Raw genomic sequence first — 17,984 nt, forward strand, 5'->3', positions numbered from 1 at the left:
AAAGAAATACATGTGTGCCATGTAACTAACTTTGCAAAGTCTTTTAGCTTTTCTGTTTTAGATTCTCAGAGGCATTTAGTATAGCATTAAGCTTCACTCATTTGCAGCATTAGTGTGAGTTCCATGGTGTATGTGAATAGACATACTGTAACGCAAATTCTAATAGGTATTTCTCTAAACTACATTTCTAGGTGGTTTGGCTTGTCAGTGAGACATTTAACTACAGTGCAATTGACCGTGCAAAATCTAGAGGCAAAAAGTATGCTTTAGAGAAAGTGCCAAAAGTAGGTAGAAAATTTCATCGGATAGGACTTCCTCCTAAGGTAAGTTACTGTGATGAGCTTTGGGGAGGAGGGGCGGCGGGGGGGTGGTGTGGCGGAGGGCGGGCAATTCATCACATATTGGGCTTCCCAGATGGCACGGTGGTAAAGAATCTGCCTGCCAGTGCAGGAAGTGCAAGAGACACAGGTTCAGTCCCTGGGTCGGGAAGATCCCCTGGAGAAGGAAATGGCAACCCACTCCAGTATTCTTGCCTGGATAATCCCATGGACAGAGGAGCCTGGCAGACTACAGTCCATGGGGTCACAAAGAGTCAGACACAACGAAGCACACACAGACTTCATCACATATTACCAGAGGTCTGTAGGCTCTGCTGTGGGCTGTGGATATATTAGTAAAAACGGTTTTCTCATCTTCAAGAGCTTGCAGTAACAAGCAGTCTCAACACAATATGATAAAGCTGTTAATGATAGATTAAGTGCGGAGAGCTTATAGTGGGTAGAGGAGGGATATTTAATCCAGTTTGGAGAGCTGGGGAATTTCCAATAGGAGATTGCACCTAAGGCTTTATAAAGTTACAGCTGAAAATACAGGCCGAGAATTAGACCTAGACTGTACTCCAAGCCTCTTTACCAGTTAGCTCTGAGACCTTGGGCAAGTCTCTTATTTTCCAAGCTCCAGTTTCTATAAATCGAGGATAACAGAAACTACTAGGGTTGTGAGAATAAAATGATAAAGTTTATGTCAGGTGACTCAGTATAGTCCCTGGCACATAGTAAATGGTAGTAACCAGGTTTACTCACTACATATTAGATTTTGTTTTTTCCTTATCATAGGTTTTAAATAAACCTAAGGGATGATTAGCAACTAGCTCAGCAAGGGTAGTGAAGGTTAATGGGAAAAGCATTCTAAAAAAAGCAATAGACTTTTTGTTATTTTTTAAAATATATTTAACCTGTAATTTTTTTGTCTTGTTGTTGCTATGCATTTATCTATATAAAAGAATTAGAGTAAGAACTACATAACTTGTCTTTAATATTGTACTCCAAGTAAGCAGGAAATTTTGAAAACATTGACAAGGCTTGTTACTCCTTGCATATGCTGAAATAATTTTCCTATTTATCACTACTAGGACCTCATTATGAGTGCTTTAGAGAAAACATTTAGGAAATCATTAAAATTTCATGCCAGCAACAAGTCACATAAAGTGTTGAGATGTTTATTTTTGGTATCACCATCCAGCTTGTAGGATTTTAATTCCCCAACCAGGAATCAAACCCCTAGCTCCTCAGCGGTGAAAGCATGTAGTCCTAACCACTGGACTGCCAGGGAATTCCTGAGATAGATTTTCTTTCTAGTGATTTGTTTGTATTTATGAAGCCAGCTTCCCTGATGGCTCAGACAGTAAAGAACCTGCCTGCAAGGTGGGAAGCCTGGGTTCAGTCCCTCAGTAGGGAAGATCTCCCGGAAGGAGGAGATGACAACACACTCCCATATTCTTGTCTGGAGAATCCCATGGACAAAGGAGGCCAGCCAAGTTACCATTATCTATGTGTTCTGTGCTGTTTAAATTTATATTTTCTTCTTTAAAAAATTGTTTAATGTTAACAGCTCGTAATTTTAGTGATAGGAAACCTTATCATATAGACATATCTTCAAGGAAAGGACTTTTTTAAAAACCACTGTAGAGGTTATGATTAATTCTTTAAAATTTATTACAGGATCTTTAAGCTACATAGTCAAATAATTTATTCATTTAAAAAAATAAAGTTATTTTCTGTGGTAAAAAAGAATCTTAATATATTTTTCCAGTAAGATAAAATACACTATTATTAAATAGCCAAGAGATGTACAGGTTTTGGTCTTCATAATTGAATTCATTTTAATAAATATTTTTAGAAAATAGCATTCTCGTTGAGAATATTACCTTGAGGACATGTGTGTATTTTCTTTTTCAATTATCCTAAAATAGCTTCTATGCTCCTTAAAAGTCTAGGATTGATCATTTTTTATTTGCTATGTATTCTTTATGTGATTATTTTAAATTAATGTATAAAAATAGTTTTCTTGATAAATGTGGCTTATGTAAATTAGTGTTAATTTCAGTTTTTCTTATTGTATTTATGTAAAGTGTTTTTTGACAGTACTGCTGAGAAATTTTAAAAGTAATTCCGTTGTTCTTGTATTTTCTTTTCTAACTATAATTCTTAAAATTATAGATTGGTTCCTTTCAGTTATTTGTTGAAGGTTACAAGGAGGCTGAATCTTGGCTTAGGAAATTTGAAGCTGACCCTTTGCCTGAGAATATTAGAAAACAGTTTCAGTCACAGTTTGAAAGATTAGTTGTTTTGGATTATATCATCAGAAATACAGGTACGGAAGTTCTCTCATTTTTTTACTCACATCTTAACTTTCAAACTGTATTCAACTCTTGTTTATCCAAATGAAAGATGTAAAGTTTTGCTGCAGTAGTCTTAAGGCTACTTTTTGAAAAAGGCAAAGTCTTTTTATTTGCCTGCCTTGGAAAGCAGAGATGTAGTGCTGACTCTCCCAGGCAGAATTAACCTCATACTGGAGATTCTGACCCAGGGCTGGCTCCTGCCCCAGTGATAGTGATGAGTACCTGTCCCTCAGGTGGAGTTTCTTGGCAGCAGTACAAAGCCTTCTGGAAATTGGAGATGTTATCTGCATAATATGAATAATTAAAACTTGATTGTGTAAGTTATTTTAGATGCTTATTTTGACATTAGATGACTGTTAGTACAGTCTGTAAATACAACAAACTCTTAATTTTTTCTGTGCTGCCAGGGAGCAGTGACATTGTTGATAACTTGAAGCAGTGATTCCCAAATGTGGTTCCCTGGTCTCTTTTAGGGTCAGTATTATGTGGGCCCAAATGCATCTTCTGGGAACCCATCCCAATCTACTGAACATGGGTCCAGCAGTTAGTGTTTTAACAGGTCCGATGGGGCTTCCCTGGTAGCTCAGTCAGTGAAGAATATGCCTGCAATGCAAGAGACCCAGGTTCAGTCCCAGGGTCAGAAAGATCCCCTGGAGAAGGAAATGGCAACCCACTCCAGTATTCTTGCCTGGGAGATCCTATGGACAGAGGAGCCTGGCAGGCTAGAGTTCATAGGGTCACAAAGAGCTGGACATGACTGAAGCGACTAAACTACCACCCACCAGGTAATTCTGATATACTCTGAAGCTTGAAAACTCTAGTTCAGAATTTTTGCTCATTTATATTAGTTTTGGAAAAAAGATTATGTACCTTTTTAGATTTACCTTTTAAAATCACACAGTCTTAAATTAATGGTAAAATTAGTGTAGAGTCCAATGGAATATAGTACTCAGTCACAAAAAAGAATGAAATATTGCCATTTGCAGCAATGTGGATGGACCTAGAAAATGTTATACCTAGAGAAGTAAAGCAGACTGAGAAAGATGAAAATTATATGGTCAGTTATATGTGGAATCTAAAAAAAGTAATACCAATGAATGTGCATACAAAACAGAAGCAGACTTGCAGATGAGTGAAACAAACTTACGGTTACCCAAGGGGAGAAGGAAGGAAAGAGGGACAAGTTAGGAGTATGGGATTAACAGGTACCAGCTGCTACACATTAAATAAATAAGCAGCAAGCAGATGGTATGGCACAGGAAATTATATTCAATATCTTGTAATAACTATAATGGAAAATAATCTGATAAATTGTGTATTTACCTGAATCCCTTTGCTGTACACCGGAAACTAACACAATGTTGTATTCAATAAACCAGCTCTATTCCAGTTTTTTTAAAAATTGGTGTCTAGAGTACTCTTGTCTTGACATTAGGTAAGAGCCCATCCAGAAATTTGCTTGGTAACGGGGGTCTAGTTTTTCTCCCTAAGGTGAAGAGAAATTATCCTTTCTAATAATGCTGATTTAAAAGTTCCTGACAGTAATTGTACCTACTTCACACAGTTTTTGTAAGAATTTGATGAGTTAGTACATGTTAAGCACTTAACAACAATGTCTGGCACAGAGTAAACAGTAAATGTTAACTAACATACATGAGTATTTTTAGTTTATATGTATCAAATTGAAGCCTTAATGTGTTAATATGATACAGATAACAAACGCAGGTCTCAAAATCTAAGAGGTGACTAGATTTTTCTGCTTGATATTAAGCTATGATATCTATAAAAAATGAAGTAATAGATTTTTCATTTGTTTTGAAAGACAGGGGAAATGATAACTGGTTAATCAGATGTGAAAAGCAGACACATGAAGATGAAATTACGGTGAGGGAATTTTAATATATATGCATATATAAACACACTATCAGTGTCTAATAAAAATTCCTTGAAGTTATTCTTCATCACTTCCTCATTTCCTTCACCTTAATCCTTGGTTTTTGTTTCTTTTTTCTGTTTTTATCATCTTCTTTCTTTCCTTCGCCTGCTTATGTTGCATTTTTTATTCTGTTTTTGAAATCTCTGTGCAATTTTATTTTGTATGTTGTATTAGTACAGAAGGATAATATCAGCTCAGTACTGATATTCTTTTTACTGGAAAAGGTCAGTATTCATTCCAGTCCCAAGGAAAGGCAACGCCAAAGAATGATCAAACTACCACCCAATTGCACTCATCTCACATGCTAGTAAAGTAATGCTCAAAATTCCCCAAGCCAGGCCTCCACAGTGTGTGAACCGTGAACTTCCAGATGTTCAAGCTGGTTTTAGAAAAGGCAGAGGAACCAGAGATCAAATTGCCAACATCCACTGGGTCATCAAAAAAGCAAGAGAGTTCCAGAAAAATATCTACTTCTGCTTTATTGACTATGCCAAAGCCTTGACTGTGTGGATCACAGCAAACTGTGGAAAATTCTGAAAGAGATGAGAATACAGACCACCTGACCTGCCTCTTGAGAAATCTGTATGCAGGTCAGGAAGGAAGCAGCAGTTAGAACTGGACATGGAACAACAGACTGGTTCCAAATAGGAAAAGGAGTACGTCAAGGCAGAGTCATCCTGCTTATTTAACTTCTATGCAGAGTACATCATGAGAAACGCTGGGCTGGATGAAGCACAAGCTGGAATCAAGATTGCTGGGAGAAATATCAATAACCTCAGATATGCAGATGGCACCACCCTTATGGCAGAAAGTAAAGAGGAACTAAAGAGCCTCTTGATGAAAGTGAAAGAGGAGAGTGAAAAAGTTGGCTTAAAGCTCAACATTCAGAAACCTAAGATCATGGCATCTGATCCCATCACTTCATGGCAAATAGATGGGGAAACAAGGGAAACAGTGTCAGACTTTATTTTGGGGGGCTCCAAAATCACTGCAAATGGTGACTGCAGCCATGAAATTAAAAGATACTTGCTCCTTGGAAGAAAAGTTATGACCAACCTAAGCAGCATATTCAAAAGCAGAGACATTACTTTGCCAACAAAGGTCCATCTAGTCAAACCCTTTTTTTTCCAGTAGTCATGTATGGATGTGAGAGTTGGAGTATAAAGAAAGCTGAGCACTGAAGAATTGATGCTTTTGAACTGTGCTGAGAGTCCCTTGGACTGCAAGGAGATCCAGCCAGTCCATCCTAAAGGAAATCAGTCCTGAATATTCATTGGAAGGACTGATGCTGAAGCTGAAACTCCAATCCTTTGGCCACCTGATGCGAAGAGCTGACTTATTTGAAAAGACCCTGATGCTGGGAAAGATTGAACGTGGGAGGAGAAGGGGATGACCAAAGATGAGATGGTTGGATGGCGTTACCAACTCAACGGACATGAGTTTGAGTAAGCTCCAGGAGTTGGTGATGGACAGAGAGGCCTGGCATGCTGCAGTCCATGGGATCACAGAGAGTTGGACACAACTGAATGATTGAACTGAACTGAACTGATTCTTATCATTTAAAGCTGTTACATCACTTTAAAAAGTTTGTAGTTTTCATAGTTCATCAAAGAATTTTGAAATTACATATTCAAAGTACTCAGCAATAAATAAAGAACACACATGATGCACGCAATAATGTGGATGAATCTCAAAACCCTGCTGAGTGAAAGAAGCTAAACAAAAAGGAAGATACCGTCTGATTCCTTTTATATAAAAGTCTAGAAAGTGCAAACTAATCCCTAGGGACAGAAAACAGATGATGTTTGCCCGGGGTGGGATAGAGGGAGGGAGGAGACTGCTAAAGGACACAGGGAAACATCTGGGTGGTTTCATATCTTTCAGTGCTTATTGACTTGTACACTTTCATGTGTAAAGTTTATTGTGTGTAAATTATACCTCAGTGAAGTTGTAAATAGAAAAAAATGATAGAAATAAAAATAAATGATACTTATAGCAGAAATGGGTTTAAAAATACACATATAAAAATATACATGCTTATAGTAGTTTCTAAATATATCTTATTGGTATATCTAAAGCAACTGGATTTTACTGAAAACCTTATTCTTTTTATTTTGTGCATTCTCATTGAGATAAGATATTTGATACAAACTAACAGAAACAACTCTGACATGTATCATCTGTACCTTCACTCTAATACTTTTAATTTAAAAATTATCTTTTTCACCTTTTCAAAGTCTAGACCACTGAATAATGACAATGTCTCTTTTTAGATAATAAGAAGTGCTCTTCAACGTGAAAACTGTCATGCTCCTGAGGCTTGCATTTTCATTACAGGAGAATGGAGAAGTTAGAAATGGCTTACATTCTGTAATCAAGAGTATCTTGAGGTTCCTTCTACCGGACCTTATTACATTTAGCCATGGTTGTTGGAAAGTTTTATTTAGAAACATTTTGTATTTGAACTAATTATTTCTATGAGACCCTAGGAAAGACTTTATTTTAGTAAGGTAACTTCATCATTATCTTAAAAATATCAGTATTTTGCAAATACCATACGTTTAAGCCCTGGTGGCTCAGTCATTAAAGAATCCGCCTGCCAACGTGGGAGACCCAGGTCTGATCCCTGGGTCAGGAAGATCCCCTAGAGAGGAAATGGCAACCCCACTCCTGTATTCTTGCCTGGAGAATCCCATGGACAAAGGAACCTGGCAGGTTACAGTCCATGGGGGTTACAGAGGCAGACACGACTGAGAAACTAACACACACACACATCCATTTAAGCAACACATCTAACATCTAATTATCCAGAACTACACATTTTATTTATTTTTCTCCCCAACTTTATTGAGGTATTATTGACGTGCATGCAGTTTTAAGGTGTGCAATATGATGATTTGATACAAGTATGTGTTGTGAAATGACTGTCACAGTATGGTTAGCTAACACCTCCATCCCATCACATAATTAACATTTTTTGGTATGCATGGTCATAATATTTATTTTCAAAAAATTTTTTAATTGGAGGACCGTTGCTTTACAATGTTGTGTTGGTTTCTGCAATGCAACAATGCAAATCAATAATAATTATACGTATATCCTCTCCCTCTTGAGCCTCGCTGCCCTCCCTCGCATGTCACCCCTCCCTCTAGGTCATTACAGAGCACCAGGCTGGACTCCTGTGTTGTATAGCAACTTCCCTCTAGTTTTCTGTTTTACACATAATAATGTATACATGTCAGTGCTGCTTTCTCAGTTTATCCCACCCTTTCCTTACCCAGCTGTGTCCATAAGTCCTTTCTGTACATCTGCATCTCCATTCCTTCACTGCAAATAGGTTAATCAGTACCATTTTTCTAGATTTCGTATGTATGCGTTAATATATAATGTTTGTTTTTCTCTTTCTGACTTACCTCACTCTATACAAAACTACCATATAACCCAGCCATCCCACTACTGGGCATATACCCTGAGAAAAACCACAATTCTAAAAGACACACGTTCCCCGGGGTTCATTGCAACACTATTTAACAATAGCCAGGACATGGAAGCAACCTAGATGTCCATCAACAGGTGAACGGATAAAGAAGATGTGGTACAGATATCTATAATACAATGGAATATTACTTAGCATAAAAAGGAACGAATTTGAGTCGGTTGCAGTGAGGTGGATGAACCTAGAGCCTGTTACACAGAACTACACATTTTGAAGTCTTAATAATGTCAAGCCTTCTTCCCCAAAGATGAAAAGAATGAAACTATTACTGTATAACTTTGTAATAGCAAATTAAAAAGTAGTGATTATGAAGGTTTTACTGGTTCTTAAGACCCTGTTTTCCCTTAAATGGCAAATTGGTACTTTTTGGTAAGTTTATTTTTATAGACTCTTCAGGTAAAATGTCTTTAAAGCTCAATGATTATTATACATTTTTTCTTTGGAAATATGCATATAAATTGTTATATCAATTATTTTCTCCCTTTTAGGAGACAAAATGGACTGATGATAAAGAAACATTTATTAAAATAGCTGCAATTGATAACGGTCTAGCGTTTCCTTTTAAACATCCTGATGAGTGGAGAGCATGTGAGTATTTAGAAATTTTTATAGAATCTCTAGTGATCCCTTTTTCAGAATAGGATGGGAGTGAAATTTATGGATATCAAAATAGAGGAAAAGCTGGGTATATTACAGTCATTCGAGCTCAGTTCTAGGCACTTGGGATGCAAAGATGTGTAATACACTCTGTGAGCCTTGCCATGTTTCCTTCCTTATTTTTGAGTGACTGTCTGATTTTGATTTCGTGGCTTGTGTTAGCCTTGTAAAATAAATTTAATAGCTTTCCAAATTTGAAATTTGTTAAGTCATTCTTTGCTAACTTGATCTATGGCCAATTTAAAGGACTATTTTTGAGAAGAATGTGGTTGAGCACCAAGTCTGTCTTCTAATGAAAACTTGCTAGTTAGTCAAATCATATTCTTGACCCATTTTTTAACCACTTAATCTGCTAATTTTGAGACAAAGTTCACCATGATTGCGATTTTGTCAGTTTCTTCTTGTATTTCTATGTACTTTTTGCTTTGTATTTCACACTCAAAGTCTTAGTGTTTTATCTTGCTGGGGTGACTTGTTCTTTTTGTTAGTGTAAAATACATCCCTCTTTATCCCTCACAGTGTTTTCCACATTTCTTATTTTGTCTGTTGTAATATTGCTATGCCTCGTTTCTTTTACTAGTATTTACTTGTATTATTCTATACTTTTATTTTCAACTTCCATCATTTTGTTTTAAGTATATGACATATAAATAGCTCCTAGCTGAAGATTTTTTGCCCAATCTGAGATCCTTTTAATAGCTACATTTAACTCTGTAGTTTGTCACAATAAACTCCTGATGTGTTTGAACTTTTCCTCCCATTTTTTTTTTCCTTTTTACCATGAATTTCAATTTTTTTCTTTCCTATCTTTGGTTGAACTGACTTGAGATGTCTTTGTTCTTTTTTTTTTTTTTTTAACCTCTAATGGTTTGGAATCTAGATACAAATTGCCTTTTAAAGGTGTCAAGTTTAAGATGCCTACAATACACCTGGAAAATTTTACCAACACTAACACCAAAAAATAAGGATCTAGAACTTGAAAGAGTAATTGGTATTGAGCATGTAATTTTTAAACTGTTGCTTTGGTAAGCGGAAGTCATGGCGGTGTTGCTATCACCTGGGAAAACCGTAGTGAACAAATGCCATCACAAAGGCAATGTGAGATATGTAGCTACTCAATAAATGTTTCATGAATGTTTGGTGGGGCTTCTCTGGGAGCTCAGCTGGTGAAGAATCCGCCTGCAATGCAGGAGACTCCAGTCCTATTCCTGGGTCAGGAAGATCGCCTGGAGAAAGGGATAGGCTGCCCACTCCAGTATTCTTGGGCTTCCCTGGCAGCTTAGTCAGTAAAGAATCTGCCTGCAATGCAGGAGATCTGGATTCAGTCCCTAGGTTAGGAGGTTGGTATTGAGGATGTCAGTTTAGACTGTCACCTTGGTAAGTGGAAGCCATGGTGGTGTTGCACCTGGGAAAATCATGGTGAACAAATGCCATCACTAGGGCAATGTGAGATATGTAGGTACTCAGTAGACGTTTCATGAATGTTTAGTAAATGAAGGAGAGAAAAGATGAAGTGTAGAGTCTGGCAATGGTGGCGTAGAAACCAGGAGAAAAAGCCAGCAAAAGAGAAATGGCTTAAAAGACAAGGTAAAGTTTGAGACAGAGGTAGCACCAAAAACCACATAGGGGAGCATTTCACAGAGGGAGACGATAGAGAACAGTGCTGCTTGCTGCAAAGACACGTGAAGTAGCATGAGGACTGCACACGGACTTTTGGAAAGAGCCTTATGAGGTAACTGGTGGCCTTAGGGGAGAGTGTGAACGATGATAGAAGAAGTTGAAGGGCAGGGATTGGAATTAGAGACAGGCAGAAAATCAGAGCTTTTCTTTTATATAATTGGTCAGGGGAAGGCTTTGTTTGGAATGGACTGTGTTTTCCGTAGTATTCGAGAGATAGATAAAGGAGAATTCAGAAGAAATGACTCTAAAGGCAAAGTTTTTTTCCTTGGGGCTTTCTGAGTGGTAAGAGCCAGAGATTCTCCTTGAATGAACTGTAGTTCTGTAGGGTATCATACTGTCATAAACCTTACATTTTCTTGCAAGAATCTGAATATGCACCCTATATCTAGATTATCTTTCTAGCCCTGGCACTGTGTATATTTAATGGTCTTCATGGGCGAGAACTAGAGTTAGCCCAAAATGATGAATCTTTTCTCTCTCAAAGCGGCTTCCCTAATGACCTGAAAGTGAAAGTCGCTCAGTGGTGTCTGACTCTTTCCCACCCCATGGACTATAGAGTCCATGGAATTCTCCAGGCCAGAATACTGGAGTGGGTGTAGCCTTTCCCTCTTCCAAGGGATCTTCCCAACCCAAGGATCAAACCCAGGTCTCCCTCATTGCAGGCAGATTCTTTACCAGCTGAGCCACAAGGGAAGCCCAAGAATACTGGAGTGGGTAGCCTATCCCTTCTCCAGCAGATCTTCCCAACCCAGGAATCGAATCGGGGTCTCCTGCATTGCAGGAGGATTCTTTACCAACTGAGCTATCAGGAAGCCCACCTATTGACCTACTAATGATTTAAAATTTTAGAACATTTTACCTATTGACCTGCTGCTGCTAAGTCGCTTCAGTCGTGTCCGACTCTGTGCGACCCCATAGACGGCAGCCCACCAGGCTCCCCCATCCCTGGGATTCTCCAGGCAAGAACACTCGAGTGGGTTGCCATTTCCTTCTCCAATGCATGAAAGTGAAAAGTGAAAGAAGTCGCTCAGTCGTGTCTGACTCTTCATGACCCCATGGACTGCAGCCTACCAGGTTCCTCCATCCATGGGGTTTTCCAGGCAAGAGTACTGGAGTGGGGTGCCATCACCTTCTCTGACCTATTGACCTACTAATAATTTAAAATTTTAAGCACAGACACAAACACACACACCAATGAGTCATCAACTCCTGACCATTTGTGGCTGAAACTGCAGGGAGATTTCAGCCATGATATCTGGGGCTGTGAACAAATTACAGGTACTGCTCAATTTCCAAACACAGCAGCCAGACATTCAGATATGATATAGGGCTGTTGGAGATATACTCATTATCAAAACTTAACTATTTTCCTGTTTAAAACTCAGAAACCTAACCAGCTCAGGTAAATACCTTGCTGTGCTTTACCATCTGAAAGTGAAAGTGTTAGTTGCTCAGTCCTGTGCAGTTTTTTGCGACTGCATGGACTAGAGCCTGCCAGACTCCTCTGTCCATGGAATTCTCCAGGCAAGAATACTGGAGTATGTTGCCATTCCCTTCTCCAGGGGATCTTTTCGACCCAGGGATCAAATCTGGGTCTCCTGCATTGCAGGTAGATTCTTTACCTTCTGAGCCACCAAGGAAGCCATCTGAATTAACCGTCTAAACTTAGAAATTTGAATAACTTAGATGGCAAAGAGTAAATGTTCCAATAATTTCTCCTGTCTTTTTGTTAACCCGGGAATTATACAGAAAAATACAGAATAAATGTGAGTCTAAATAAACTATTTCCCTTCACTGATAAGAATACTCTTTTTTAGATCCATTTCACTGGGCTTGGCTTCCTCAAGCAAAAGTTCCTTTTTCTGAAGAAATAAAAAACTTGGTTCTGCCATATATTTCAGACATGAACTTTGTGCAAGATTTATGTGAAGATCTTTATGAACTTTTTAAGGTAAATAGATTTTTAGTTTTAACTATTTCAGAAAATGAAATAAATCTTAAAAGAGTTTTTCCTAATAGAGCTAATTTGCAGTTTACTGCTTCTGATACCACTGCTTGCAATAGAACCTGACATAACAGAAAGGAGTTAGCATTTTTCTTTATAGGAGCATAAATTTGTGAAGTTAAACTTCGAGTATTCTTTGAAATGAGGCTACATTATAATTTGGGAAGTTATTTTCTTCAAAAGTTGAACTTTTACAAAATTACTCTGTGAATTATAAGAAATGTTTGGTGATCTGTTACTATTTAATTCTCTTAAAAAGAGCCTAAAGGTGTTGGCTGGAAAGTAATTTTAAATCCTTTCTGGAACCAGTTGGAGTATAAGAGTATTTATTATCATTCTAAGATGTACACAAAAATGCATCAAGTAAAAATTATCTTTTTGTATAACTTTTTCTGTTAGGAATGCTTTGTAATGATCTCATGTACTAAGTTGAGTTCATTTGTTTTCAGGTGTTTTTTTCAAAGAGCTTGATTTTTATAATAATGTTCCCTTTTCTGTTTGTGATAGATTGACAGAAATTTTGACAAAGCCACTTTTGAAAAGCAGATGTCTGTGATGAGGGGTCAGGTAGGTTACTTTTTTAAGATCTTGTTCATTGAAAAGAGCTCACTGAAATAGTCAACTTTTTTCCTCCATTGTGACGCAGAGACAACTCTCAATACTGTCCTTTATTCTGAACCAAAATAGCTCAGATGATTAGAAATAAAGTTGATTTCATTACTCTTTTTTTTTCCCCTGTATTGTTTCCATATTAGATTTTTTTTTTACTTTGTTGTGTATTATTTGGTTAATCAGTTTCCTGCTACTGCTAATTATTGTCCTCACTTTAATATCTGTTTTCCTGAGTGTTAGTATCTTTCTCCTTCTCAAATCCACTTGCTTGAACGTTTTAATACCAAGTTCTGTTCCCTGTGGATGATTTTCCTCAGAGAACATGTTTGCCTAGAGCAGTCGGTAAATAGTCGTGTCACCAAGGACAAGCACTACTTGGGACATAAAAGTACTAGTTGTAACTCAGTCCTCTCGCTCCTTTTCACCTCCTTTAATTAGAAACACAGGGTATTAATTACATCTGCTAGTGTGGACCTGAAAGCTAGACTAACCTACAGGTGACTCTGCCTCTTCTACTCTACTACTAGTATTTAGATTCCAAAAGAAAGATTTGAAATAAAAATAAACTATAGTGCAAACATGGTCATTCAGTGACTTACTAATTAATTTTTTCTTTCTAAAAGATGCATTTCATTTAAGATAGCTGCTGCAGACCTGTGACCAAGAAGACAAGTCTAGTTTTTGCACTATTTATTATGTAACATTAACAAATGGATATAATTAAATAACTATTGTATTTATTCATTAATTGCTTATTGACAGAACCAGTGCCAGAAACTGTCCTAGTGATTGAGAGAAAGCAATGAGTAAAACCAAGTTCCTCCTGTCCTGGAGCCCTTGCTCTGATGAGGCCCGGGGCTAGGGAAGAGGACAGATTATTAGCTTGCATACCCCTTGGTGTTCTGTTGTACTTACACAGGGCTTTGCTGGAGTCATAAGTTTTAAATAGTAAATGAAATGGTTGGAGAAGCAGGCTAGAGAGTCAGATTTTGGAGGGCCTTATATTCCACATGGAAGGGATTGGAGTAGTTATTCATCGTTTCTGCCATTTTTTTCAGATAATGTCTAAAAATATATTTCAAGTAAATTAGTATTTCTGAGGTCCAGTGTTCCAAATAGGCACAGGTAGAATAGGCAGTGAATGCTCTTCTTGAGATTGATCATGACCCTACTGCTATTTAATGTAAAATTCAAAAGTTTTAACTTAATAAACATTATTGGTCAAATTTTAAAAGAAATGCCTTCATACTAGGTCCTAGTAATAATTCCAGTGAACATGCAATAAATTTGTTGAGTGAGTGGGTAAGGCAAGTATTTAGTAAAAATGAGACTATTTAGACCAGGATCTGTTTAGGACAGTATCAATGGAGTATGTATGTGGAACCATTCACTTTATTCCGTCTCTGATTCAATTCTTCTGGATGTAAATGCATTCTAGAATATTTCAGAGTTGTCAATTGGCAAAAATTATTTAATTCTAATCTTGTGCATTTGTTTGTGTATAGGGATGTGTATGTACAAGCATACATACCTCCGCATATTTGTATTGATGGCAGGTACTCCTCATCACCGTCTCTGTTGGGCATAAATGGATGAAATAAAAGCTGTAGTTATAAATAGATAGTTAAAATAATATCAGTGAACTGAGGCCTTTACCTTTTTTGAGCTGATGAAAACCTCTCTTCCTTCCACAGATCTTAAACCTCACTCAGGCACTGAGAGACAGGAAGACTCCTGTCCAGCTGGTGCAGATGCCTTGTGTGGTTGTGGAGCGCAGTCAGGGTGGAGGGCAGGGTCGGATCATCCAGCTCAGCAATTCGTTCACCCAGACTGTCCACTGCAGGAAGCCATTTTTTTCCTCCTGGTAGCAGCTGTGAGAGAAACAACTGTTTGGCCGTGTGTGGTTAAAACATACTGTCACGTAAATCTGCTGGTAAGAGCTCCAGCTACCAGAGCCTCAAATAATATGTTTCTAAAAGGCTATCTTTTGAATGTAATCAGAGTTTACAGTTTTTTGTCCAAATATTAAATTTCTATTTCAGGGAAGAAGTGATATATCTCTTATATATTTTTGTAGAGAAATTGTATTTTATGTTGTTGATATTAGTTTAAGGTAATTTCATAGTTTACACATTCTAAAATGACTATAATTACTCTTGAGTTCCAAACAGAAAAATAAGGTGTTTGATGACTTTGAATACAGTAACTTTTTATATACTTTTTAAACATTGACAAGAATGGTCATGTTAATTCTTCTTACATTATAAAAGGCTTTTGAGGATAAAAGTGCTCTTATGAGCTATAATAGAGTAGTTAATAAAAAAACAGGTAAGAATAAAGCAATGTTGTCTTAATTTAAAAAGCTGCTATTTTAGAACTTGAATAAATACTCCTAACGTGACCATTATTAGGGACCAGAAAATTATATTTTGTTTAAGTAACTGATGACCATTTTCTTTTTCATACTTCAGAATATTTTTGTCAATTATTTTGTTTACAGTGAGAAAAAAAAAAATCTAATGATGTCTCCCACCTTTAAAAAAATAAATGGAAACACTCAATTGAGACTTGAGGGAAATAATATGAAATGAAGATGGATCTCCAGTATTCTGAAATTCCAAAATAGCATTAAAAAATCCCTTCTGTTTCTTGCATGGGGTCAGTACTTAATCAATTAGTACTTTCGAGACTGATCTGGTTCAATTTAGTACTTCAATTAGTATTAAACTTCACTGAAAAGTAAAACATAATTCAAACTGTATATTGGATGGCATTTTGAGGACCTAGGACATAACCTCTTAAAAATAATAGTGGTTTTGTAGAGTACTTGAATTAGTGATGTTATAATTACACTCAACTTTAGAATATCAGCCCCCATTAAAGGGGAACATGACAGAGATAACCATAAAGTCATTTTTATTTTATTTTAAACACCAATATGTCTGACATGCTGGGAATTTGTAGTACTTTTAACTCACTGAGTAATTTAAATTGAGATGAGCTCCATATGAAGATTTGATCCCAGAGAAGCAAGCAGAAGCTTCTTTCTCTTCTTAGGCTCCAAACAAGTAACATCACCACTCAGACTAAACTGGGCAGTTTGTGGTCTTGGCCTTGTGTTTTTCAAGCTTTCTGTCCTGTAATCTTTTAAACTAAGTTATTTTTATGTAAAAAGTATTTCCTGAAGTTTGAATTAGAACAGAAGTCCTCCCTTCCTCTACATCTTTCTCTTGGTCTTTGTGGATGTGACGAGTGAGAATACTGCTGTCCTGGTGATGTCCATTGGAAACCTGTGTTTTCTTACCTTCTCCAACCCTCCATGATCTTCATATTGAGATAATGAAAAACTGACTGGAAATTCAAAACTCAAGCTACTGTCTTCAGATAAACACCAGTAATTAAAATGTGCCTTTTGAAGATGTTTTCTTAATGAAATAAGTTTTTATGATCTGGGTACTGCTCTCATAAGACAGTTTTTTCAGTATTTTGATAATTGCTATATTAATTTTTATAACATAAACTTAGTAAGTTGCTACTGTTTTATATCCTAAAATTAAATAGTGTGAAAATATTTTTAAATGATCTGACCAGGTCAGAAAAATAAAGCTGAAATATTTAAGATATGATTACAAGTCAGAATACATTGGCTGTATTTTGTAAATTTTCATGAACTTCGGTTTTTTTTAAATATCGTTAATTTTTTCAAAATAGCGTTAATTTTTTCAGTGAGTATATTTGTAGTGTTAAACCTGTAGACTAAAGGTAATAAAAAGGATTGATTTCTAGATTTCTCCTGAAGTATGTATATTGAATATTTAGAATGTTTGTGAATATGTTTATGTTTATGAATGATGCCAAACCACCATGTTCTTACTGTATATGTTAGTACAGTTTAATATGTTATCATTCCAAAAGACATGTAACTGGAATCTTTATAATTAGAGGCATTTTAATTTTTATTTAAATGTAAGCTGCCTTATTCTCCAAATTTGTCAGCAAACATGGAGACATGTTTTCTTGTAGGCTTGAAAACGACTTGATTTACAAATTTTTTTTTTAAGTTTTGTACTAATGGAATTAAAGCCTTATTAAAACAGTGGTGACCAGTTCTTTGATTAGATTACATCTTAAATCGTTTTACAGATATACAAAGAGATGGGTACCGTTTTATAGTTCACTTTCTTTCCTGAAATTGCTTGGGCAGCTGTACAGAGTTGAGGAAGAGGTTCTCGGTGTGGTTTTGTTTCCAGTCCTTTCTTGTGGTTAGTTTGGAGTCATGTGACAGAGTCCGGCCAACGATGTTAAGTGACCTCCATATCTGGCAATAAAACTCACTGCATCACAACCAGTGGTCTCTGTTGACCACTCTCCCGTCTTCTCATTTGGCTATAAACAAAGAATTTGCAAAGTGGAAGTACCCAGGGCATGTGAGTCATTGCTTGGAAACCTACCAGTAGAGCATGCCATCTGCACTGGACTGTGACATGTGCAAGAAATAAGGGCTTGAGTCACTAAGATTTTGCATTTATTTGTTAAAACTTACCATAGTCTGTCCTGTCCTAGGTATTACAGTATAAATAGAAAAATATAAAACATTTAAAAATTAAAAACCAATTACAGAAGGTTAGATGGCAGCCACAGTGAGTATTTAATGTCAGATCCTCATAGAGCAACTGGGATAGCAAAAGAAAAGTCACAGTGACACCATCTTCACTAAATTTAGGTGGAAGAATATCCCTCTGGACCCAAGAAACTAATAGGATCAAATGGGAACAACAGCATTGGAGGAGTGAGCAGAGAGAAAGGAAGGGAGTCTTGTGATGGTCCTAAGAGCCAAAGGTCCCAGAACCTGCCCACATGTCCTCAGCCCCAGAAGGAGGAGCCCCAGTCATCATGGCAGTGTCAACTGTTGCATTCA

At 36.9% G+C, this 17,984-nt stretch overlaps 1 protein-coding gene across 1 annotated transcript in view; it reads left to right on the forward strand.

Annotated features, from left to right (window-relative positions):
- Positions 1-17,162, forward strand: part of PI4K2B (phosphatidylinositol 4-kinase type 2 beta) — a 36,148-nt gene extending 18,986 nt beyond the window's left edge. Inside the window, exons 4-10 of the mRNA XM_004009745.5 lie at positions 192-323; positions 2,499-2,652; positions 4,503-4,564; positions 8,601-8,700; positions 12,267-12,400; positions 12,962-13,021; positions 14,761-17,162. Of these exons, the coding sequence (XP_004009794.1) occupies positions 192-323; positions 2,499-2,652; positions 4,503-4,564; positions 8,601-8,700; positions 12,267-12,400; positions 12,962-13,021; positions 14,761-14,934 (816 nt within the window). The 3' untranslated portion in view covers positions 14,935-17,162. The remainder of the gene's footprint in view (positions 1-191; positions 324-2,498; positions 2,653-4,502; positions 4,565-8,600; positions 8,701-12,266; positions 12,401-12,961; positions 13,022-14,760) is intronic.
- The last annotated feature ends 822 nt before the right edge of the window (positions 17,163-17,984 follow it).

The sequence above is a fragment of the Ovis aries genome, chromosome 6, assembly GCF_016772045.2.
Source record: "Ovis aries strain OAR_USU_Benz2616 breed Rambouillet chromosome 6, ARS-UI_Ramb_v3.0, whole genome shotgun sequence".
Lineage (NCBI taxonomy): Eukaryota > Metazoa > Chordata > Mammalia > Artiodactyla > Bovidae > Ovis > Ovis aries.